General features: G+C 34.7%; 1 protein-coding gene across 3 annotated transcripts in view; it reads right to left on the bottom strand.

The window, feature by feature from the left end:
• The window catches only part of LOC142339283 (cyclin-dependent kinase 18-like), a 45,029-nt gene that overhangs the window by 8,929 nt on the left and 10,268 nt on the right, over positions 1–25,832 (bottom strand). Inside the window, exons 2-8 of one of the 3 annotated variants that reach the window (XM_075389189.1) lie at positions 23,694–23,714; positions 20,013–20,147; positions 19,446–19,502; positions 18,853–18,967; positions 9,766–9,860; positions 4,292–4,354; positions 3,432–3,555 (exon numbers count right to left, since the gene is read on the bottom strand). In XM_075389189.1, the coding sequence (XP_075245304.1) occupies positions 3,432–3,555; positions 4,292–4,354; positions 9,766–9,860; positions 18,853–18,967; positions 19,446–19,502; positions 20,013–20,147; positions 23,694–23,714 (610 nt within the window). Of the gene's footprint in view, positions 1–3,431; positions 3,556–4,291; positions 4,355–9,765; positions 9,861–18,852; positions 18,968–19,445; positions 19,503–20,012; positions 20,148–23,302; positions 23,399–23,693; positions 23,715–25,832 lie in introns of those variants that run through there. The other 2 variants (XM_075389192.1, XM_075389190.1) reach the window with 2 other exon arrangements.

Below are 25,832 nucleotides of genomic sequence, written 5' to 3'. Positions count from 1 at the left end.
AGCGCAAAAACGGTCAAGCGAAAACTGCGCATAGAAAAGACACACGTTTACAATAATTGCCCGAAACTTCGTTCGAGAGTAATTAAAAATCTGTAACCTTGAACAATTTAAAAATTTAATGTGCACCCTACGTTAAGCTAGAAAATAAATCCTACGGTTAAAAAATTTGGGGAAGTCATTTTACATCTGGGTTCCTTAACATCTGTGTTCCTTAATATAATACATTTTACATCTGTGTTCGTCTGTGTTCCTTAATATCTGCGACTGTCACTTGTCATTTCTGTTTGCGCTGTTCCGAGGACGCGTTACGCCACTCAATATGATCCACTTTTTTCAGATATCCCAATTTTAAGATAATACAGAAATTTAAATCACGATTTAACTTTTACTTTAACGATTTACTTTTAAATAACGATTTCACATATAACACACTCTCATAATTTATCTAAACTTCATAGCATACCAAGCTATGGTTGACATCTAAACTAGACTTTCAAAATACAATTGATTTAAAAAGTTATCCACAATATTAGCATATTAGGGGTAAGGTACCAAGTAGAAGCAGTATGGTCCACAATTTTTCACAAACAAATGCAAGTTACTGGAAAACGCAACTTCTTGTCATCCAATTCACCGCTTCATGAGTCATATACTGAAACCAAATTAGTCGTAATAATGGAATCTGTTTAAGATTTATAAAAAACTTTCCAAAAAGATTGCGAGAACCCCAACATCGTAAAAATATCATTTCCATAAAATAGTGGTTTACAAAAGGGCAGTTTTAATATTCACAATTACAATACACAATCATCAGTTGTGCAAAATTAGGCCTCTGATCACATGCGATACTAAAATTGTTCAAATCACAGCAATAAGCACGCCTTAAACTACTCAAACTCAATTATTAGCTCAAGTTATCACCGTCATAATAGTTAATCAAATTTGACTTTTCAATGACATCAAGAATCGAAAAGAATCGAAGAACAAAATCAAAGCTCAAAAGCGTGCAAAATGAAGTCACGCTCAAGAATCCCTCAAAAAATTCTATTAAAGAAGAAGCCATAGGTTGAACTGGAGCGTTTTCGTCTGTGTTCACAGCTGGTAGCAGAAACCTGACACAGCCGAAAAATTTAGGCCGAAGAAATCTCAACCACTAGATAACTAAATAAAATACACGTAAAATAGACCGCAAAAATTTAAGGAAAAGAGCAGGAAACCAGCACGACGAACTTTGAAACTCATGGAAGCAAATGCAAGCGCAGAATGAAACTGTTTAATTCAAAAACAATTAACATAGCCAATGACAAAAATGCAACACAAGAAAGGAGCATAAACATAACTGACTAACATCGGAAGAATTGCTCTTAAACGGAACTAGTGGGAGCTCTAATATATTTCAGCCTGCTATTAATTGCTTAAGTCAAAATTCACCAAAGTCAAATCGGTCAAGCACAAATTTTGCATAACAAAAGACCACGTTTACAATTATTGCTTCAAACTTCGTTCGAGAGCAACTAAAAAAAGCAAAATTGTACGCTAAAAAGAACATAGCTGGATCATCCTAACCTATAGCTGAAAAGTTTATCCGCCTTAACATTACTTCAAAAAGGATGCGCCACAATTCTAAAAAAAACAACATTTCCAATGAATTAGATAAGCCTCTCATGTCTAGAGCAAATGGTTAATAAAAATTCTCTAAAACTAAACGAAAACTAACTCTCAAAAATTACATTATTTGTTAGCTCGTAACCACTGATAACCAATTTGTGAACAACCAATCAATTTCTATTGTTAAGTCGACAGTATAAGATATTCTTATTTGCTTAGCAAAATTTTGGTTTTTCACCTCCGCAACAAAAAAAATAGTTTTTGAACTGTGAGCACATTAAATCATAGAATTTCTCAGACGCCACCTCAAAAGTTCTTTTCAAAATTTAAATCCATTAATTTCGATATCTGATTATTGTGTTTGGAAGACGAGTTATCAAAAACTACTGGGCGCGAAATTACGCAAATGTTTACTACCAGCTATTTATTTGTATTCTAATAGTCTGCGACTAGATCAAAAAGATTTACCTCTATGATTGTTTGCGGCAAATCTAAAAATTTATAGAGCAAAAGTCTTCAATTTTTAGGGCATCGAATTAATCAAATCGTTCCCTGGCAATCATGCGCTGTCTCTCTTTCTTAAAAACAGACCTAACTAATTAACCTTAGTTGGGCTGAACTTGCGAAAATGTCATTTTGTCCACTTTTCTCTCAACCATGTACGCTGGCACACTCATTTTTTGGTGCAAAACAATGCTCCAAAATTTCTTGCCAATGAAAAACCACCATTAGCGTCCAAAATTAGCAAGAAATTTTGCGGAATAAATTTATGTTGGAAATCGTTTCTCCACTTATTGTGGGCAATTTGTCGGAACTGTGAAAGAACAGGCATAAAAATTTCTTTGTAATGAGCACTGATATTTTTGCCGAAATTGGCCCATTAATTCAGAATAAAAATTTTATCAACAGCTCTGATGTCAGTTTGATTAAACAATTTTTTTTCACCTAAATGAGAAAACTTCACGAAAACTTTGTCAGATCAAAAAATATTGCATTCTTTAATGTTAAATTTAAAAGAAAAGCAAAATATACTAGAATGCAAGACAAAGAGAAACCATCATGAAAAAAATGAATACAACCAAGTTGGTTTAAGAATCGGACAAAACTGTCACGTCGTACAAATTGGTCTCAAACGATAGGCGTGGAGTAAACTAATTTGAAGAGTACCGACTAACGTCGGACAAATTGCTCTCAAGCAACCTACGTGGTTGGAGAAGAGTGCCAGGTGAAGGAATGTGGACGGTCGGAGTTTTGGGTGGGAGATGGGTTGGTGAATCGAGGGGGGGGGGGGGTGGTCAAACATTCATGATTAAGGACTGCCCTTCATTCAATGAAATTGTCTCCTCACTCAAAAAGTTTTGGTAAATCGCATACTGAGAGACTAGTTAGGCGTAGCGATCTAATAGCAATGCTCAGCCACTTAATACCCTCCGGGCTTTACCTGTTTATCCGGGCATATATAGTAAACTTTATACCTATACAGTAAACTTTGGCAAATTAAGATAGCGGTATAAATTCTGATCAAGATAAATTTCTATCACACAAAAACTAAGCGTGAAAAAGTCACTCAGAATATCAAAATCGCTCAAGAGCGAAACATGCTCTGGAAAAAAGAGGAAAGCTCTGGTCAAGCAAAAAGACACAACTTAAAATTACATCAAAATTTGTTCGAGGCCAAATAAAAACGAGACGTAATGACCAAGAGAAGTCCGGTGAGCTGAGCTATATATATTTCAGCGATTAATAACAACTATCTAGCACGATTGGTTCTGCGGCAGCATTTGAGAAAAACTCTTTGAACGATGATTATACATAATACATACCAAAGTCGGCTATTTTCAGTTCACATCGACTGTTGATGAGCAAGTTTTGCGGCTTGAGATCTCTATGTAGAATGTTTCTTTCGTGAATGTAGCCGAGCCCTCGCAATATCTGAGCCAAGAAAATCTAAAACAGAACCCTCTCATTAAATCATTGGCAAAAAATTAGCTAGCTTCTCAAGCAATTGCACCCATCGGAATGCTCTGCAAATTAATTTTTATTTTCTGCGCTCAATCCAGTTGGAAGTTCAATATTCTCTCAAATTTGTATTTACCCTATTATAGTTGGCTCGCAGTGATGGCCACTAAATAGTGTTAATTGAGATTTTATGCTCGGTTGTTTGCCGTAGGAGAAATATATACATCTTTATGTTACCTTCATACGAAGTCATAATTTATTAGCTGTTCCTAGAGGTCATTTTGGCTAGGTAACAACAGACATCTGACATCTTATTTTTTGCGGATGAAAATCAACATAATCTGGAATACCATTAATTATTATGAAGAAACACTCTCGCTAAAATACGCTCAACCTCGTGGACGCTTTGGACAAATCTTCATTTAGACAGCCATACTGTTAACAATATTCTATCATTATATTTAGAATATCAATACCCCAAGCCATCAACCATCATTCAAACTAATACAAAAGACCACGCCGCCTTCAGCTCACCAGTTGAACTCTATTTTTAGAACCATCAATTTCCATTTTTTACAGACAGACGCGCGTTTTCAGGGAGATCTGTTCAATCTGTTTTACCATTCAAATTTTTAGCTCCAACTAATTAAAATAATTCCCAAATGACATTTTAGAGGAGAATGTATCACGGATGGGCAGTGCTGTTCCAAGCCTCACAACTTGCCTGTAGGTCTTCCACAGGAAGCAGATCCGTCCTGTTATCAAGGAATTTCTTCAGGTCGTTTTCCTAAACACAGCAGAAGGGCTGATCTCATTTTACCCGGCCCAATATTCACGCAAGAGGGGGGAAGTGGAAATTGACGTATACTGTTACCATATGATAGCCGATATCTGTCTTGTAAAATGACCGTAGTAGAGATTCCACGCCTGAGTTACTGCAAATCTAATTGCAACATTGCACAGAATTTGCTGTTTTCAGCGATTAAGCAAACATTCGGTTATTTTAGGACCATTTAGAACAGTAACTGAGCGTATAAAATGATTTTTAAAAAATGGCAAGCAATATGCTTTAAAATCAGGGTTTCCAGGCAGTTTTTACTTCAGACGGTTTCGGTTTATCAATATATTTCCCACAGATAGTCACCAAGTTCTAGCATCACCAGAAAACTCAATGCCTTGGGAAATCGTAAACATGGCAAAGGTAGTCTCTTTAGAAAATCGACAGAATTAACAAAAGCTTGCTGAAGTGGCAGATTTTACAACTTTTTGCTGACCACACAGTGAAAATGTCGGCCAATATTTCAACAATGTTCACACAGACTGGAAGGGGTATTTTAAGAGGGAGATAATAACCGCGTAGGAGTGTTTTCATCCAATTCGCGTTGCAATCACAACAGAAGCATAATGACACCACAGTGTAGCTAATTGGACCATTTTTTCTGTAACTCTTCTCTTGCCACTCCTTATACGGCAAAGGTGGCGACAAAAGAGTGGAGAGTATCCTAATTACAAAGGCGTGTTTTGCCATTGCTCATGGAAAATGGCACATCATCTATCAAGCGTAGGATAAATTCTAAAATTTAATATTTCCCAATGGCACAATTTCAAAAATTATATTAATCTGTTCCGTTTATTTTTTTTTGCTTTTTTTTGGGGGGGGGGGGGGGGGGGAGGGGAGGGGGGAGGGTATAGCACAGACGGGCCCATAAACTAGTTTTAATCAAAACTTTAAATTTGTCATTATTCACTGCGAATTTCCAATTACAGATGGAAAAGAACCAAAAAATAAAAAGCATGAAGTAAAAGCGGATATAAGCTATAACGACAGCTTTACTAAAAATAGATCGTTTCAGATTAATAAAAGCCGCCAATCCTGCTTCTTTCAAGAGATGTAGCGCACCCCGTCGTTCTCACTAACAAATAAATTAGTGCATTACTGCATTCTTGAGAGTATTTGATGCTTGAGGATATAACGAATCAATGATTAAGAAGTTTGACATCTAAATATCTTCATACCTGAGATTCAGTGGGATATTGTCACATTTCCCTATTCAGAATGCTACCAAGAACACCAAACACAAATTATAAAGTCTCTATAAAGCAATGATTGTTTGAGTTCACCTCAGCCAAGATATTTCAGTATATTGAATACAAAAGTACCTTAATATAGGTAAAGCAACGCAAATGTTGCGTTATCTTCAAGATTAAAATTTTGCAAATCGATGTGAATTTTATCAGCCATTAGCTGAAAAGATCTACTTGAAATTTTGAGTTTTTCCACAATTATCGGAAAAAAACACCCTGGAAAAATAGTAGTCAATTTTATAGCAAAGTAGATTTAGAAAGATTTTCTAAACAATCCAGCATTCAGACTGGATCTTTTGATAATCCAATTACCTTAAGGTAGAGTGAGAAGGACAGAATTCAAATTTGCTCATATGCGTATTATGGCATCCGCTTTCGCTGTTGATATTTCCCACAAAGGCTAATAGGAGCTGGTATATTTCTTCCGAGGTTGCCTGGATTTAATGAATTGAAAAACTAATAGACAGCAGCAAAAACGGAGTTCAGTCAGCATTTATTGTTTTTTAGCCAGTTTGAGGCTTAATCGCATAAATGAAAGGTCGCATTCTCTTCCTAATAGTAAAATTCTAATTTGTTCATCGCGTATATATAATTTTCAATAACTTTGATTACAAATTTTTTTCGAAATGCACAAACTTCATGCTTTTTTCTTGCTGCCTGGTACTTTTTTCCATGCCTGCCGTAACCAAATAAAAATAGGCTAACTGATGATTCCTATTTTTGTATGATTGAACAATGCCAATTGGTAGTTATTGATTTCAGTCACTCAGACACTATTTTTCGGAAAGAACGAATTTTGCCAGCGTTTCTGGTTGTTTCGACCCCACTTGTGGGGTGAGGAACTATATGCTCAATTCGTTTTTTTGTTCAGTCAATTTTGACCGGTCGATATATTTATCGAAGAGAGTTGAGAGTGATGCGTAGTGTAAAATTGAAAAGATTTTTCAAAAGTTCGTCTTTCTCGAGGTGAACATTTTGTGATTATTTCGCTTTTCACACTGATTTTCTTCACATTTTTGGCCATTTTTAGTGTTTCTCATTTTTTGCCTAATTATGTAACTATTTTCAACATTTACGGGTTTTAGTAACCCTGAATAGATATCGAGGCTATTTTTTTTGTCTCATCGTGATTCTTCAGAAAAAATAACAGATTTGGATTCGGATCTCGATTTTCAGGTTTTTAGAGCCATTTTTGTTTCTAATTTCTGCGCTTTGACTTCCGTTTTTGTTTCTCAGTGTGACTTTCTCGCCAAGAATTTTAAATTGATGAAGTTGTTTCAAAAGTGAATATCTGCTGCTGTCTGATTTGGACTTTTGGGAAGCCATTTAATTTGTTGAGTTTGACACGATGGGTTTTCAAATGAACTCTAAAGTTTGTCCATTTCTTTGCGCTTCATTGTTTTATTGCCGAGTGCCAAAAGCGACTGGTCCCAATGAAGTTCTAACGAGGTCTAAATTAACATAAATGTTCTCGGCGTTTAGTTTATGTCATCGATTAGTTTGAAATTATTTGTTTATTAAATTTTTGAGTTTTGGCTATAGACGTTATTGTTGTGTACTTTTGTCGCAGAATGAGTAACGAAAACTCTGGTTGATTTCAGCAATTGAACAAAGGAAGCTTATAAATGGATTGAGTTCATAGCTAATGGTTTTTACGGCCGGAATTAGATAATTTTCAAAAATATAAGTTACTTTTGAGTGCTTGACCATTTTGATACTATTTTTGTTGCCGTGCCTTTGCTATCATTTATTTCAATCCACAATTCAACAAGGAGGTAAATCTGAATCCGAACATCTTTTTCAATTGTTAGCTAACAATAGAACTAAAATTGTTGCCATTTAATTTTTTTTAAAATTATTTCGAGTGCTTACAAGTGCAATTGGTTCTATAGGTATAATTAAAACTCCTGAATGCCTTCATTTGAAGAGGTATATTTAAAAAGTCTGAACTTGTTCATTTGACAGCGAATGGTTTAAAAGTTTGTCCAAAAGTGCACTATTTTGGAGAAATAAATGCTCCACGATATCGTTTTGTAGACTTGTGAGTTATTCTCATTAACAAGCTGGTTAATAATCAAACCTCAATCCATGTTTACTGCTTTAAATTACTGCTTTTAACTGTTTTCCAAAAATTTACCACCAAAAACTTTTCGAAATGCATTTTATTCAGGATTTTTGCATATGTGGGTTTATATGATTTTAAAAACAATTTGCTAGAACAATGGTTCGATAATTTCCAATGTCAACCAGGGCTAGGCTCAATCGCGACTTAGCTCTTGATTATTTAGTTTGAATAACCTGTATTTCAATTTAATCGGATTTGCATTCTGTTTAGATTAATAAGGTAAGCGAGTGCAGAGATAAATTTTTCACTTCAGCAAAAAATTAGTTGCTCCCCTCTTAAAATCAATATTTTCTACTTGATAATTTGCATTAAAGTTGATTTCATGTCGTCGTTTCATTTGTTCGAGTATTAATTCTACTGAAACAAAGTTTTGATCTCACTGGTATGAACTGTTCATTTGCATAGAGGTCTGTCCTTTTTTAAGAACCTATCAAATGAAATAACAAAATCTGAACTACTAAAAAAGCAGTCAGTTTCTGCTTCAATTAGTGACACAAGACTAGATCAACTGAGTCGGAACATTATGTGCCATCAAATATTAGCGAGCCGCCTTGTTCTTTTTATCTCTAAACGTTATTAATGGAAAGTGCCTAATTTGGTCTGCTAAGTTTTCAAAGTTGCTATTGATTTGAGTGTCATTGAAAACAGTTATCTTAAAAAGAAGAAATTTGTTCTTTCAAATATTTTTCATTTTATATCCCTGTTTTCCTGTATGGTAATATTCGTTGTTAATTCCGACGACTACGGTTCAAATGAGCTTCAGAGTCAGGTCTTTTACACAGTTTTCCGACTTTTCAGTCACTTGTGGACTTCTCTTAGGAGGATTGGTTTGGTTAATCCTTACTTCAAATTTGCGCGTCTTTTCTATTATAGACCCACTCCCTCTAATTATAGGAAACATACTATAATGGAGGCTATGATGGAAAACATCTCCATTGGCGTTATCGTTTCATTAGATTTATATAGACAACAGAATCTGAATCTTTTACGTAGCCGAATGAATTGAACTTATACATTGAGATTGAACTGGTCACAGATTCATTCAATCTTCACTGCACACTAACGGCACAACTCCTGATGACTGATCACTTTCATCCTCATCATCCTATCCTAGGCTACAATTTTTCACTTTCTATGAGAACACTTTGTACCATGGTGATCAATTGACATTCAATGAAAAAGAATTAACTCCTCAGTTGTGACAGGGCACATGTGTTCTTACTTGATCTCAGTTGTAAGCACTGTTTTTGCCTACGGGAAGCAAAACACAGACTTTCAACAATTAGCTACATGTAAACGGAGGGTCAAATAAGTCGAATAAATTCATATTTTTCTAAAGGTTTACAAGTAATTTCATTTCTTCTTTTTTATAATACAATTTTACAGCTTAATTCAAAGTCAACACGGTCTAATCATTAAAAACAACAGTCTATCATTGAATTTTTGGGGCACGTTTAACTTGGCGACAGATTGATTTTACTGTTGCTAAAAATATCCTCTAATTAATGCGCGCGCGCTGTCAATCAAATGACCCGATCGATCCCGGAGACGTAATTTTCCATAATGATGCATAAAAAGAACAGTTACGAAACTGAAAAACACTGGTATACTCGATAACGAGCTAAAATTCACTCAATTAATACAACAATATTCAATATTCATGGCACCGGAATCGGGTTTCAAGTCTGGTAAGAAATCTAACTGATACTGAAATTACACCAAATATAATTTAAGTCGTTTCTGAAACTAATAATTAAACAAAATCCCGCTAGATGATTCTTTCAATTTCATAATGCTAACGTGTTCTCATGGTTCAAACTTTAGAGGAATCGCGTTCAAACGCTTCATTTTTCAAAATCATGAGCAAAAATACCAAAAAAGGTAACAAGCAAGAAGCTCCTGATTTGCTTGAGATAATATCGATACACAATAACCACAATACGAAACATTAGGTTTTAGAACAGGAAAGTCTGAAATGAGGTACTGACCAAGTACTCGAACACGAGCGTGAGAGAGCTTTGGCAGTGAATGACGTCATGGAGGGTCACTATGTTGGCATGTCTCAGGTTTTTCAGGATAGAAACTGAAACAATCAATCATTGGAATTTATTTGCTGATTTCCACTGATAATGCTGGAAAACTCTTCAAACTATTAGCATTGGCATATAATCAGTTGGCAGATAATTTCCTTAGCCAGATTATGAGATAGAATCCAGGTATATAATATAAGTTCAACGTCAATACTTTTGTTCTTTATTTCACTTTATTCCGATGTTTATTTTCCATACAATTTTCATAAACCCATCACTTTTGAATTAAGAATAACAAGGAAAAAAACAGGCACATCTAACAAATTAATATGTAAAAGAGGTGCGATTGCGGAATCAAAAAACACAGAAGCTAGTGATAAAGAATGAAAAAACAGTCACATTTTAATAGATAGTCTGCGCCGGGCATGAATAGCTTTAGGATTGCCTGCATACTTCAGATGAACTCGAGTACAGCGTCTTCAGTCAACTTGAATCTTTCCATTAAAACAAACAAGGGTCATTATTGAGAGTCAAAAGCGTTAATAGAGACCAAAAATTAATACATGATTAAATGACTGACAAAAAGTAGGCCTAACAGGTTCGAATATGTTGAATTTCGTGAAAAAAGTTTCTTGAGAGTCTGCGCAGAAAGCTGTATTGGAGCAAAATAAATCATAGCCGTCAAATTGCCGGCATAACCCCAAATGACCACTCTTTAGATTGAAACAAATACAAAAATTGTACGTCACAAAAATTGTTCCAATTTGGTACGCAGTTGTACTAGAAGATAATAAGCGTAACTAAGCCTCTAAATACGAGGAAAATGACCTAAATATAAAATTCAAAATCAATTACTTTTTTAAACAATGGTAACTTAACGCTATGTCTTTGAAGACCGGCATTTATCGGTTACTATTTTTCTTTCGATTTTGGAATTAATTTTTTTGCATTAAATGTATTTCCAACAAATCACAAATTTGTTGAACGAATGCTAAACTCCATACAGTAGAATGAGTGTCTAAGCAATCAAGATGTCTGGAGTGTGACTTGTGTCAACAGAAAACGAGAACAAAATGGAAAAAGAATTGAAGATACATCAAATCATAGCAAAATGTCCAATAAAAAGCTGTTAACAACTCTGAGCGATCTCAAATTAGATGTGAAAAACATCTAACAAAAAACAATTTCATTGGACACCTAATGCTGTCAAATTAAACGAAAGTAACTCCCAAAAATCTATGCTACAAAACTTTTAAATAGTGAGCCTCCTAAAAGCACAGAAAACATGTTTAATAAACATTAAGAGCAAAGAAATAAAAGAACTCAGGGAAAAAATACCAGTCACAAACGTATTTGAAATATCAGAAAACGATATTCAAAGTTCGTAAAACATGTAACTAGATATTGCTAGCATTAAAACATTTCTATTTAAAACAATTAGAGAAAAAGTAACGATAAGATTTGAGGCCAAACGCATAAAAGGGATATTCTTGAGAACAAAAGCTATCAAGGTCATTGGAACCATCATCTACATATGGAATTCTTTTCGAAAAAAAAAACACAAAAGCTTACTCCAAAATTCCAAAACAAATGAGGTCAGAGTCGAAACAAAAAATAGCGCAAATTTTTTGAAAATAAATGTATTCAAAGTAATCCTAAGCTTGGATTGTATAAAAACAACATTCAAATAGAAAAACTATGCTTCACATCATATCTGACTTATTTCACACATTTGACATGTCTTTAAATTTATCGTTACAAAAGAACAAAACGAACGATAAATGGGACAGAACATGGCGGGAAAAACTATCATGGCGCGCCAGTAGCACACACGTATTACCTTTTAAGAGCAACCGCTAAAAATATTGCGCAAAGAATTTAGCTGGCGGATATGAATACAAAACGGTTCAGGTTCTTGCAGTTTTAATAAAAACTAAGCTAACCTATTTCGAAGCCAATGCATAGTTTCAAAAAGGAAAACATAAACCGACTAACAACGAAAAAATTGCTCTCGAATGACAGGCGTCGCGAAAAATTTTCTTCATGGGTTCAAAAACATCAGACAAAGGTAGGATTCGAACCCCTCATTAGTCCAATCCTTCACCTCGACAGAGGCATTAACCACACGGCTATTAGAGCCTTGTCATCGCTTCTCTAACAATCGGTTCTGTTTGAACAACAATTTTTATTTCGGAGTGAGAGCAATTGAAATCACTTTAATATCAAGAAATGCGTGAAAAAATCACTCGAGAAGTCAAAGATTATTGTAGAAGAAAAGCGCAAACACTATCAAGCAATAAATCTGCATAAAAAGACACACACGTTTATAAATATTCGCTTCTCATTCGAGAGCAATTAAAAACCTCAAATTAGCTCTTTTTGATTCATTTGGTTTTTAAAATCATCTCTGTGTCTGCTATTGAGGTTCGAAATGTCAATAAGACATTAAGAAAAAGCAATTAATTGTTCATCTTGCAAATTAACATCAAAAATGAAAGAGCAAAATTGTTGAAAGAAAAACTTTACTCTAGAATCTGTTTTTCAAATTTCTTATAATTCTATTCAAGGCAATTTCTGAAAAACTGGTTGGCTGAGAAAACTATGGAACACAGTAGAGTCCAGTGGAAGGTCAACAAAACTCTGGTCAACTAAAAATCAAATCACGATTATCCTCCATATCACCATGGGAAGTCAGAAACAATTCGTGCTCTTCACTTAGTCACTTTCGACACGACGTCGTTGTTTACGTGCTGTTTTTTTAACAGACAAATCCTGCAATGCCATCCTTTGAACAGTACGCTAAAATGCCAGCACATATAAGGGTTTGTTGACATTTTTTATTAAACACCAAGATTTCTTTAAACCTAGTTTTTGTTGAGAATAAATTGAGTTTCGTTACAACTTCGTCCTGAATCGCAAACTTATAATGGTAAGAAGTTCATAGCAATTGCAACATATAATCGGAAGAATTTCATAGCAATTACAAAATATGTTTGATTGTCACATGTTTGCACTGCGGAAAAAGAGCCGGTTTTCATTCATAATTCTTGAATTTGAATGAGCTAATTTTCACATTGCAATATATTTTTTGGCTGGTCAAAAATGAAGACCACAAAATGAAATTTTCGGGAAACAATTGGTATTAAAACACAATTTGAACAAACTATTTCGAACATGTTATGGCTTTAACTGCTTCTACACCGTTTTCTAGCAGAATTTCATGGAATTTTTTTTATTTTTTCAGTTATTTGTCGTTCTTGATGTTTGAAAAATTCTAGATAATTTTAGGTGTTAGAGGCTTCCTATGGATGAACAAAGAACCTATGTACTGATTTTTGTACTTTTTTGTCTACTAATTACAGGTTGCATATCAACTATTTGTGTTGAAGAAGGGCACAACTGAACATATCGAATGTTCTTAGTGCATCGCTTATCGTTTTTACGGCTTCGATACCGGTTTTTCGCTTTTTTATTTTGTATATTTATTGCTCTTTTTGTAGACATATGACAAAATCTGAATAATGAAAGATCCCAATGGCTTTCTTTTGAGATATGAAAAAAACATATTCAATATTTAATGATTTCAGTTGCTAGCTAATGTTTTTGACTATGAAATTGTATTATTTTAAAACTTTTTCTTTTGTTTTCATCTTTTAATTGTTACCTAGTCTCGTTATTCAGATGTCACATATCGCATTATTGGTGTTCAAAGAAGACGCAATTGATCATATCTTATTTTTTACGGAATGCAATTATTTTTGGCGCAATTGAACATAACTTTTTTTTACGGATTGCAATTTTTACGGATCGCAATTGCTTAGATTATGGTTTTAACGGCTTCGACGCCGTTTTCTTGTAAAATTTAATGGAATTCGTTTTTGTTTGCATCTGTCGTTTATTTTTGTAGACGTACGACATATTCTAGACAATGACCGGTCTCAATGACTTCATATTGAGGTATGAATAAACATAAAGCTATTGAAAAATTTGAATTGCTATTGAATGGTTTTCATTAACTGCAATAATTTGTTTTCAAGCAAACATAATTTTTGTTAACTTTGTCGTTTTTGTTCTTTTTGTCTGCTTGTTACCGAGTCTCATCAAAGAGTGGTCCCATGTTCTTTCTAGTGAAACATAAACAAGTTTGCTTAGTCTAGGTTGTATTCGACACTATTTTGACTGTTATTATGTAGTTTTTTTTCAAATACATAGACATGGAGTTTGGGATGTAAATCTTTGTTGTTATTTGATTTTTTGTCTGGTCTCGTAGTCCTTATAACAGCAGGTCTCATCAGCCCCCTAAAGTGGCATTATTTTTTTTACTAAGAGAAAAGAGTTGGAAGCATTTTTTAAATTCAAACACCAATTTTTTTTATCGATATGTGGAACTTTCTGAAAGTTTTCTATCTCTTCTTCATTTGGTAGATAATTAAGCCAAACTTGTGGATAAGCGGGGTCGGAACATTATGTGCGAACGCATATTACTGAGCCTCCTTGTGATTGTTGGCTTTTGTGACGCATCAGTGAACATGACGAAATTCGGGAAAATTAATACGTTATAAGCAACTTTTAACAATACTTAGAGCGCACAAAGGTCAATTATGATCATGTGCTGTTTTTTGCACTCACTAAGCTGGGATCACAAACGGAAAAGATCCAAATAGTCATGTCTTCTTGATGTTTTTTATCACACGAATCAATGACTTAATAATATTTGAAAACGTAAATGAAAAAAATCACTATTTCTACCCTTATGGTGAAGTTTGGAAGAAGCTTACAAGATAACCATCAGACTTGTATGTTCTTACAAGTTAGAGATCTGACTTGTAAGTTCTTACAAGTTAACCATTCTTCGTAAGAAACTTGTAAGTTCATGTAAGTTAGCCATCCTGTCTCGACCCGGGTAATGTTCGCTGTCTACCAGATGTTGCATTACCAAAATTCACCAAGGGGAGGTAAGCTACAACCTAACACGAAACAGGGCTTCAAAAAAGTTCACAAGATTTAGACCCTTCAATATTCGAAATGAAGGTGAAATGACTCTTTCAACTGTTCAATTTTACTTGACTTTTAGTAGTGCCACTGCCACCTAACTAGCGATCACAATTTAGTTGAATTCCTTCGAATTCTACAGGAGAGCAACTTATGTGTCGCAAAGAACGCTGGTCGAGCTTTCATAGTAGTCACTCGAGAAGTGTAAATCATTGCACCAAAAATTTACGATTTATGTTCTAAATTATTTTTGCTCCAAGATAGTTCACAAAACATGTGACCACCGAGCAATACTCTAGCATCAACTCCCAACGCTTACAACAACGTCGAAAAGCTGCCACAGGTCAAAAAGATTACTGTTGTCAGCATCGTAAAATACGTCACACGTTCAATTCGCGGGCTTAAGTAATATACGTCATCAAAGCCAACGGAGCCAATTTTCCTATTTATGCATTGTAGTCTAGAATGGCAGCATTCACAAACTCATCTTTTAAATAAGGTTGTGTTCGCGACTAGCAAATACACTTGACAAAATTGAAGAACATTTTGTCTGTGTCTTTAATTAAGTTAGAATTAAAAACCATTGAATTGCATTTATAACTCACATCGATAACGACCACTCTAGTTTGGAGACCTTCGCAACATTCATTAGAAAAAAAACTTGAGTAGCTACCGTCGGTCCTCTTAGGCGAGGCATTATCAAACAAATATCTCCATTAAAATTGCAGCGACTGCTAACAAAGCCTCAAAAGGACTATTCTGAACAAGCCTCAAAGGTGCTACAGATTTATTTTAAATCCTTCCTCTGATTCTACTCCTCAAGAGCTTCTGCTGCTGATTGTATTGGCTCCTTGATCAGCGTATTTGGCTGCACTTACATTAAATGACGTCAAACATTTTCCTCAAAGCTTGTTTACCTACATATGACGTAACATGCGTACTTTTACGCCTCAAATACAAAACAAATAGAAATCTTATTAGCCTAAATTTAATGCAATTTGAATCTTCCGCATAAAACCAACGGCATAATAAGCAGAGAAAAATGCCACAAAAAGACACGGAAAATGGCAAAAATGCATTTTTCCGTATTGGAAAGTTAATTGCGTTTATTTGTCAAGACAAATTTTGTACGCGGTTTTCTAAAATACTGATTAAAACCATCTTTTTGACAGATAACAAGGGCCTCTTTACATTTTCACATATATGCTGGGAAACCGAATAATAAAATTCATTATCATAAAAATTCAATTATTTCCTATTCAGCATATACATTTCCCCCATATGTCATTGAACCCCCAAAAAGTCACTGCTGCTGTAAAAATTTCCTAATTAACAGTCCGCCAGAATTTTTGTCGCATATAGCAAATAAGTATATACGTACGTGCGACATTTATTATGCAAATGTATCAATTATGCAAAAATAAGAACTTGCATTTTGATTAGAACACAATGACGCAGATATTTGTTGCTTCAGTTCGGAAGTTTGACAACTGAGTGTTGTTACGCAAATTTTTAACAGGCAGGCAATGGACTGCTTTGATATTAAAATCTTTTTATATTTACAGCTAACAGGGGTCAAAACGAAGCCTAGAAAGCAGAACAGGAGTTAAGAGATTCGATTGCCATTTTCGGAATTATGAGAACTTGTAACACTTTCCACTCCGATTTTTTTTCATTATTTAAGCAACTCAGGATGATTGTGCCGTTTACATAACTTGCACATTTCAAATATATTTTATGATTTTTACATATGTTTATGTATCTGCAGTCTATAACAATTTACAGCAATATTCAATCGCCAGTTCAAGTAGACACACATTCTCGAGCTGAAATTAGAATGCGTAAACACAACCATAAAATTTTGTAATAACTCAAAAAAAGAATGCAAAGCAGTTGCAAAGCACAAAAACAGTAAAATAAAATGCATAAGCAATTAAGCATTAGATGCCAATAAAAACATCGTCAATAAGCGTTTGCATTTAATATTCCCATCCCTCTGAACCCCAAACTCTGCCTGATTCTCCAGCGAATAGAGCATAAAAGGCAAACTTCTCAATATTTTTGACATTAGAAAAACATTATTTGACACTTTGGGACCGAACAACAATTATTTAATAGTCCGCTGAGAGCCTCCACTTCTCTGTAGTTTAAATACAACCAAAGAAGCAATTTCAAAGAGTTCTTTGTCAGAAATTAACGCGTAAGATTCACGAAGGTTATGACAAAAGAAAAAGTAACCTCTGCGATATTTCGTTAAAATGGAAGATAAAATTTGGTTCAAAACTAGTAAGTTGGTCACTGATAAAATTTCTACATTACGACTTTTTTCCTTCTCGCAGGCTACGAATAAGGTCGGTATACTAACGTCGGTCGAATTACTCTCAAAGGACCAGCGAATGGTAGGCTTCGGTTGAAGCCAGCTAGGGCTTACGGATGCTAACGTTAGAGCGCATTCGGGGGAGGGTGAGCGGAGCGGAGTAAGGGAGGGGGGGGGGGGGGGGGCAAGGCGAGATGGGGAAAAATCGCCAGGTGGAGAAGGGTGGACGAGAAGAGTGCTCATGGGGGGAGGGGTGACTAAGGTGGGGTATTAATATTAAGGAACCACTCTTCACCATTCACACCATCACCACGAACTTATGGTTCGTCAACAGTTTTGGCGAACCACAAACTTAGAAACTAGTAAGGCTCGCAGAAAGCTGCGTAGACACTCAATGCCCTTCTCGCTTTATCGGTCACACAAACAATCGTTTCGGCTAATTTTTACATAAATTTTCAGGGAAACTTAAATTTTCAAAAATCGCTTCAAAACGAAATTCGAATAACAGCCTCGTGCAAAATTGTTTAGGTAGGCTTTTTAATGATATCACTCATATCTTAAAAAAGACCGCATGGCTAATATAATTGCTACAAATTTTTTTTGAGCGCAATTAAAGATGTGTGAATGGTTGATATTTTTACAGCTAAAAAAATGTTCATAAAATTACTTGCGTTCAAAAAAATTATATTTGATTTTGATTATGATACTGATTATACTATATTTGATAGCTTTTCAACAATTTCGTTTTTGACCCCCTAGAGCTCTTAAAATAACAAGACCTTTGAACAAAACTGCACAACTGCTTACCAAGAACAGAAAATTTGAAATCTTATTCTTGAATTGAACATTGAATACTGTTAAACAATAGTTAAAACAAAGATGGTTTTATTCAAGAACTCTTGACATGCAATGTTTTTATTTTATGAGCACCCAGGGAGTCTATAATAAATCCACGAGTTGTCAAAAATCTCAACATCAACAATTACTTGAAAGTGTTGACTAAATACAGTTTACAAAAGGATTGATTTTGGATCAAAAATTTATGTTAACCATTTTTTTCCAAAGCACAGGATTTAGGAAATAACTTTAAAGCAAAGCATTTTAATATTAATTCCATAAATATAACCAGGCTACATCTTATCAATGGGACATGCAATGAAAGCTTTTCGTATAAATTAAAAACGCAGAGCGATAATTGATATTTACTATATGGAGCGAAATTGGTCCTAAGATATGAGAATTCTAATGAGCGTCATCTCTTCGGTTGATTTTTACTTACACTTTAAAGCGAAACTTGAATTTTCAAAAATCTCTTCAAAACGAAATTCGAATAACAACTTCGTGTACATTTTCTAGGCTAAGGCTTAACGATATCTTTCTCATATGAAAATTTAAACATTAAAATGAAAGAAAACAGCCAAATAATCAAACGCTTCCTTGCCTTATTATATGAGGTTGGAACAAAAATTGAGTACAACTTTTGCAAGTCCGTTTGTAATTCGAAGTGTTGGAAAAAAAACTTTTGCAAACAGTTCGTGAAAACAGTGCATTAGAAAAAGGAACGAATGAGATTGAGGTGAAAGCCAATCGGGGTGAGGTTGAGATGACTAATATCTGATCCAATATTCTGACGTATACCTTTGGTGCTAAACCAGAAAAATTCTGTCATTTGTTTGCTTTGGCTCTGTCATTTCGCGGAACTTAATGATTGAACCGTGACCTCTGGTACTACGTACTTTCTCTGATGGCAGTACAAGGCGTGCCTTCGTCCTTCTCCATTCGAATCACCTTGAGGGCCACCATCGACTGAGTGAGACGAGACATTCCTTTGTAGACTGTCGCATAGGTGCCCTGAACAACAATCATTTCAACATTCTAAGAAACTCTCACTTTGTCTTTGCGATGATAATTTATGATAAAACATTAAACCGTAATAAGACACTTTAAGAAACTCTCAGGTCATCTTGTCAATGATTTATGAAACAAAACCATCTGATCCGTTATAAGACATATTAAGAAAATCTCACTTCCTTTTAGCATTGATTTAAGGGCTAAAAGAAAGTAGCAAATATATGCACATCGCAAAAGCGTACAATTTGGCTGAGGTGAAAAGTTCACAATTTTTTGACAAATTTTAAGGACGGAATGAACTGAAACAACGCATCACAGCACAAACAAAAAGGACGAATTGTTTTTCAGGACTGCGTTATCTTAATTATATCCCCTGACTCCGTGTAGACACGGTACAGCATGCGCTTGACACATTATAGTACATGTAATCTAATTCTACCATAATGACCAAAATTTCCTTGTTTGATATGCTACGTACCTCTCCCAGCTTTTCCAGTCTGCAGTAGGACTCTGACTTTCCAAATCCCAGCTCTTGCTAAAGCAAAACTCTGAATGATCACTGTTCATAAACATGATTTAATGAAAATACTTTCTACCTAATCCACGCTGTTCTTCGTCAAAAAAAATCGACAGAAATAATGATTACGACAATCTACATTATGGCACAATAAAGACGAAAACGGCAGTTGCTTCGCTATTCTTCAATACCAATAAAAACACCCGCGCAAACTTTCAAATGGCGAAAGGGATCTTTTCCGTTTTCGCCAAAGTCTTTGGAGCCAGATATTACAATGAGAGAGAGAAAAAGATAGTTCCAATATGCGTAGCCAGACTTTAAAATTCCGTGAATGAACAAACGCGTGTTTTCAGCAACGTAATGTGACTCCGCACGAGTCAATTAAAAATTCTGGGGGTAAAAATCTCGAATCGTAGAATAGATAACGAACTGGTTCTGGTCCCGTATATTACTGAGGATGCTATCTTAATCAACTGTGTTTTATATATCAAGCGTTCAACTACCAGTTAGAAATTTAGAAACGCATACCAGTGAATTTCGCCGGACAGTGTAAGATAGCGGCTGTTCCACATCGAGCAGTTCCGGACTTTTGGTGGCCACTTTTTCCAGACTGCTCTGGGATATGCGCATCGAAAAGGGCAAAGAAAGCCTTTTCTGTACATTCTGAAAATAGACGTCAAAATGAAAACATTGAATGTCCAAAAAATTTTGTATACCGAAACTTCTAAAAAAAAAACAAGGCACGCGTGACAAGATCAGGCTCAATGTGAATGTGACGAGGTAGCAGACTCATATTAAAAATTGCTTCAAACTATGGCAGCTTTTCAATCCTAACCGATTGATGGGAATAGCTAGAACGAGACCCTTAGATACTTCGTTAGGGCATATGTAATCTAAAGAACACTATTATATTAATACTAAATATATAATTACTAAATAATTATTACATAAAACTAATAGGATAATAGCCACCCGGAGGTTGGTGGCAGAGTAGATCAGCGCTCAATCAGTCTAGAGATATTCTGTTTTTATGATGGCCAGTACTCTGTTCATGTCACAAATTACACCGGCCAGTCTTTATTTTTCTTAATTTTGGGGTGTGAGTAATTTTCCGGCTATAAAGGATAAGGTTAGCCTGGGCTAACTCTATGATTTCAATACAGTCATAATGAAGGAAAAACTGCTCATACAGAAACTTAAAATATTCTGGAGATGCAATGCTTCAGAACTGAATTGTTTGTATTCTTGAAATGTGCGATTTCAGCGCTGAAACGCGCTGAGACTCAAATCCGGACAGCAAAAAACCACTTTTTAACAACACAAATAGCGTGACCGTGCACTGACTTTGCAGCTAGCCTTATGGAAATTTTAATGTTCTGAACAACATCAATTGATAATTCGTTGGAGATAAATTGAACACTAACACGCGCCAAGTCTCGTCACTTTACAAAATCAAGGCAAATTTGGGAAGCCCTACAATTACAAAAACTTCATTAACATGGAACAGGGCGACTTTTGAAGAAACTGAAGAGACACAAAGATACTGAAGTTGATCAACGAACAATCGAAAAAATCTAAGCTAGACACTCTTAGAAAAAGGATAGGCACTTTAACAATTGAGACATTTATCGAGTGAAAAGTGTAACATTTTTCCCCTTGAAGTAGTATCGAGAAACAAAACAGCAGCTTTCTTCAGCATTTTGGAGCTTTCATAGACAGTATATTAGATTTTCTGAAAAAAAATGAAAACGGTACATTGCTAATTTGATTTCGAAATTAAATAAATCAACTCTTTCGCGTGCTCAGTCGTCATAACTTAACATATCGATATTTAGCTAAACGTTTCCTAGATAAAAAACAATTTTGAACAAGGCAGCAATACTCAATTGTCAAATATGAAAAACAAACAATTCTAGGATAAAAAATCAAAAAGGACAAACAATTTTTTAATGATCATGGAAATTCACATATCTTAGCAAAACCGGAACAAACAACATAGCTTAAATCTCTGTGACCGAGACGTTTACAATAATTGGAGCCAACGACAGAAAACTAACCAAACGGAAACTGGCATTTAAAAGACAAAAATTTAATCTGCCTGTATTGCAAAAAGAAGGATCTTATATTGCACACAGTTCACCAATTCTGACTTAAACCGCATCGGATGCATTTGCAATGGGTTAACCAATGAACACAAAAGCATAATTTAAATGCCTTATGAACAATAACTGTCCGATAAATGGTCGTTGATTCTTTTCAACCATTTGGTTTCTTTCTATATCCTATCTAATTTTCCACACTTAGTGTTTTAGAGAGCGTGTCGGTTGAAGCTGCTAATCACCAAATCATTGCTTTTGTAGCACGGAGTTGTCACCAGCTCTAATTAATCTGAAATGGAAATGCTTAATTGAAATAAAATATTTTCAAGATTTTTAGATTTCAAGTATCCTCGCTTTTGTTGTTTCGGCTATTTGGCAATTTACCCAATGCCATTATACCCAATGCACTTCAATAATGTCGTTCAATCCACACTCAAGCGATAACTTAATCCCATGTTCGGTTGTGAAGTTTCATATCAAGTGCCACGGGCCATTGAGGCATGGACATGGCCATAAAGTATGTTAAAACATAAGTGTATTAGCGACTGTTAATTTTTAGTGTGATTATTGAACCAAAAAGTCAAAATGCATTGGTATAATGGAATTGGGTAAATTGGCTTGACAATTTACCCAATTCACCATTTTCCAGAAACTTAAGTAAGCCCTCCAATTATTTCAAATTTTTGAAAAAAATCTTGGAAAAAGAATTGTATAATAAAAAAAGCTACTTCAGCTCGAATCCTTGTCCTATTTTTTTGACCTGCTGAATTTATAAATGGTCATATATAATTAAAGAATCGTCTACAGATCAAACAGAAGAGATGTTTATTTTGCAAATAACTTCAAACTTCATTTTTAATTTGCGATAAGTTGAAAGCACGCAATAAATACAGAAAAATTATATAAATGTCAATTGACAGTATAAGCTAATGTCAACTGTCGAAACGAAGGAGCATAAAAATAAAGATTACGCTGACAACCTCACTACACACAAAAATCAGAATTAAAAAAACTGCTGAAATGAGGCTCAAAGCATCACTAAAAGATTCCTAGCAAAAGCAGCAGCAGCTGGAAAAAAACCCCGAAATTCCAACTGTTCGTTCATGCACATACCATCAGCAGTTTGATGGTAAATCCTGGTACAAAATTAAACGAATAGAGCTGAAATTGGCTGATTTGTCGCCAAACTATCTGAATTTTGATTAACTTAGCTACAAATTAGGCCCAAACTGTACACGCTGCTTCGTGCCTAACAGGTAGCATTTGTTAGTGATCCGGGCGGCAGAAAATTAATAAGTGCCAAATATGTCAAAATTTGACCAAAATAAACAAAATAATATTAGCCAAATTATATTAGAAAAACCTCCAATTAAAATTTCTACACCTCACGAACTCTCTAATGATAGCATTCATAGTTTTTTATCGGCTCCACCCCCCCCCCCCCCCCCAAGAGTGGGAACAATAAGCGATGAAAAGCTTACTTCTTTTGAAGCAATTAATAAATTGATCATTTCTTCTGACTAACACTGGAAGTACTAAATACAACTAATTTCGGTTTCTGGTGGCTCTAACCATTCCATTAAGAATAAAATGTTGAAATAACTGACAAGGGATGATGAAATCAATCTTTAATGATATCCCCTACGTTGATAAACGGACACTTCAAAATTAAGTAATAACAAAACTAGCTTCCTATTTTGATTATAGTAAAATAATAACCTCCATTTATTATGGTAGAAATTGCAGTAAACCCATAGTTTGCAATAACTGTACAATAGTAAATATTGATTCTAAATATAGCCGGTTTTGGTCTAATAATGAAGCACAAAGCAGACTTTCTAGATCGATTTAAGCAGGTTACAGTTGCAAAGCACCAAATTTTATCTGCAATGGGTGCTTGTTTTACAGTATTTAAAAAGCATCAATGCTGAAGTTTCTCTTCCCTACGTTTAGTTTCGGTCTGTTATAAGCAACAGTATGAAAATTTACGTTTCCAAAATGACGTTATAAAATTCTGCATCTTAATTTTCAAAATTAATTTATCATTGACAACAAACTACGAAAACAATAGGCCGAAGCAAACAATTGCAGCAATTGATGATGAACCAACCGTTTCTCGTGCTCGTGGAACCTTTAAACATTGGAAAGGTAATAACTTTAGTACTATCTGAAGGTCAACAAGGTACACAAAATCAATATAAATCATAATCGAGGTCATACCGACCGAGCCATAAAACTTTAAAACCTTCATCAACACACGCGCATCTGAAGTTTTCGACCACTATTTTCTACCTTCCGCTCAATGGTATTTTGAAAAATAGTTAAAACGTTCCAATTTTAGAAATTTGAGCGTTTAACTAGCTGGCTTAACAAAGGTATCTCAATATAAGGCACTATTGTCGATTCATTGAAGTAAACAATAATTTAAGAGATAGGATTTTGATTATACCAGTTACCAAGAAGCAACTAATATCCGCTACTAAGAATGATTGGTATAATGTTATCAGTTTCTTTACAGAATTAGGAAATAGGACAAGCTTCAGGCTCGACGAATTAGATTCATTCTCGGATCGCACAATTTGATTGATCTTTGTTGACCATGACTATCTTTTGATTTCTTGAAGAAAAGTGCTAAGTACTCTGCAATGCAAAATAAAAGTTTGACCATTATTTTTGTTCCGACCCCAGTTTAGTGGGGGTGGTGGAGGAAATACAATCAACTGTTTTTTGGTTCTTTATTCAGTGAATTTTGGCCGATCGATATAATTATCATAGAGAGCTGTGAGTGATGTCGCTAGAAAGCCAACCAAGCGTAGAGCGCAACATTGAGGAGCTCTTTAAAAAAACTTCGAGTTCTTTGTCGAGGAGTTCTCGAGTTTTAAAAATTTTGTGATTATAACCTTGATTTTTTACTTTTTGGGCCAATTGTGTTAAAATTTTGGTTAATTTTTCCCAAATATGTTACGTTTTCAATATTTCATTACACTAACATCCCAGAAGCGATATCGAGGCTATTTTTCTGTCTCATCGTGATTTTAATTCAAAAAACAAATCTAGATTTTTACAGCCATTTTCTATTCTTTTTTCTCGGCGAAGTATAATAAATGGCGTGCATTTGTTTAAATGATGCATATATGCTGTTTGAATTGGTCTGTGGGCATTTTTGCAATAAAACTTGTTCGATATTTCCTTTATGCTTTATCGCTCCTGAATTCCAAAATTCTGACAGGTTTCCTGGACACGAAATCTGGCCATTTTTGTTATACTGCCCTCAAAATTATTTATTTAGTCTTCAAAAGTTGATAATTGATAAAACACATGCTGAGCTTTTTCTGCAAATCTGTTTTCTATAAATCTGTAGATATTTGGTTATTTCTTAAGTTCGAGTGCATACAATCGACTTATCAATTAGTCCGATTGCTGAAGGTCCAGATGACCTTCTAAACAGGCATAATTGAAACGTCTGAAAATGTCCATTTGAAAACGAATGGGTTTGAAACTTTTTCAAAAATATAATTTAGAAAAAAATTTTGAACCTCACAATTGTTTGGCCGACTTGGAAATAATATTAACAAGACATCCCAGCTGCTCCATACTGAAACATGCGTTCACGTTTAGTGGTTTTTGAAGTTTTCTCTAAAGTTGCATTTGTTTACAGTAGATTTGAAACCAAACCCTTTGAAGAAATCGCAGTTGTTTTCATTACGACAGTTTCGGTTTTCTTTCGTTGCATGTGAGTTAACGATTTGATAACCAAACAAGGAGGTTCGGTAATGTGCGATCGCACATAAGGTTCCGACCCCGCTCAACCACAATTTTGGCATAATTGTCTACCAAATGAGGAACAGATAGAAAAACACAAAAATTCAAATATTTTTCAAAACTGGTGTATGAACGAAAACATAGCCTCCAAATCAAATAACTCAGTGGAGTAAAACATGATGCTTTAGATTGATGCGATATGCCGATATTAAGAAAGAGCGAAGACGAACGGCAAAATCAAACAACAACAAACATTAATTACATCAAAAAATTTATGTCCGTTTTAAAAAACAAAACTTAATAACAAAGTCAAAATAGCGTCAGATTGTAATGCACCAGTTCATAATAAGGCTTTGTAATAATTAGACAAAAAAGAACAGAAACTTTAGTTAGAAAAATCGCTGAATTTGAAAAAAAATTAATTTCAAAGAAACGAAAACCATTAGGAATTAACTAAAATATCACATACGTTTACAATTATCAATGC

The sequence above is a fragment of the Convolutriloba macropyga genome, chromosome 5, assembly GCF_964194025.1.
Source record: "Convolutriloba macropyga chromosome 5, txConMacr16.3, whole genome shotgun sequence".
Taxonomy (NCBI): domain Eukaryota; kingdom Metazoa; phylum Xenacoelomorpha; order Acoela; family Convolutidae; genus Convolutriloba; species Convolutriloba macropyga.
Note: the sequence above shows the minus strand (reverse complement) of the source record. Positions and strands in the feature narration are given on the sequence as shown.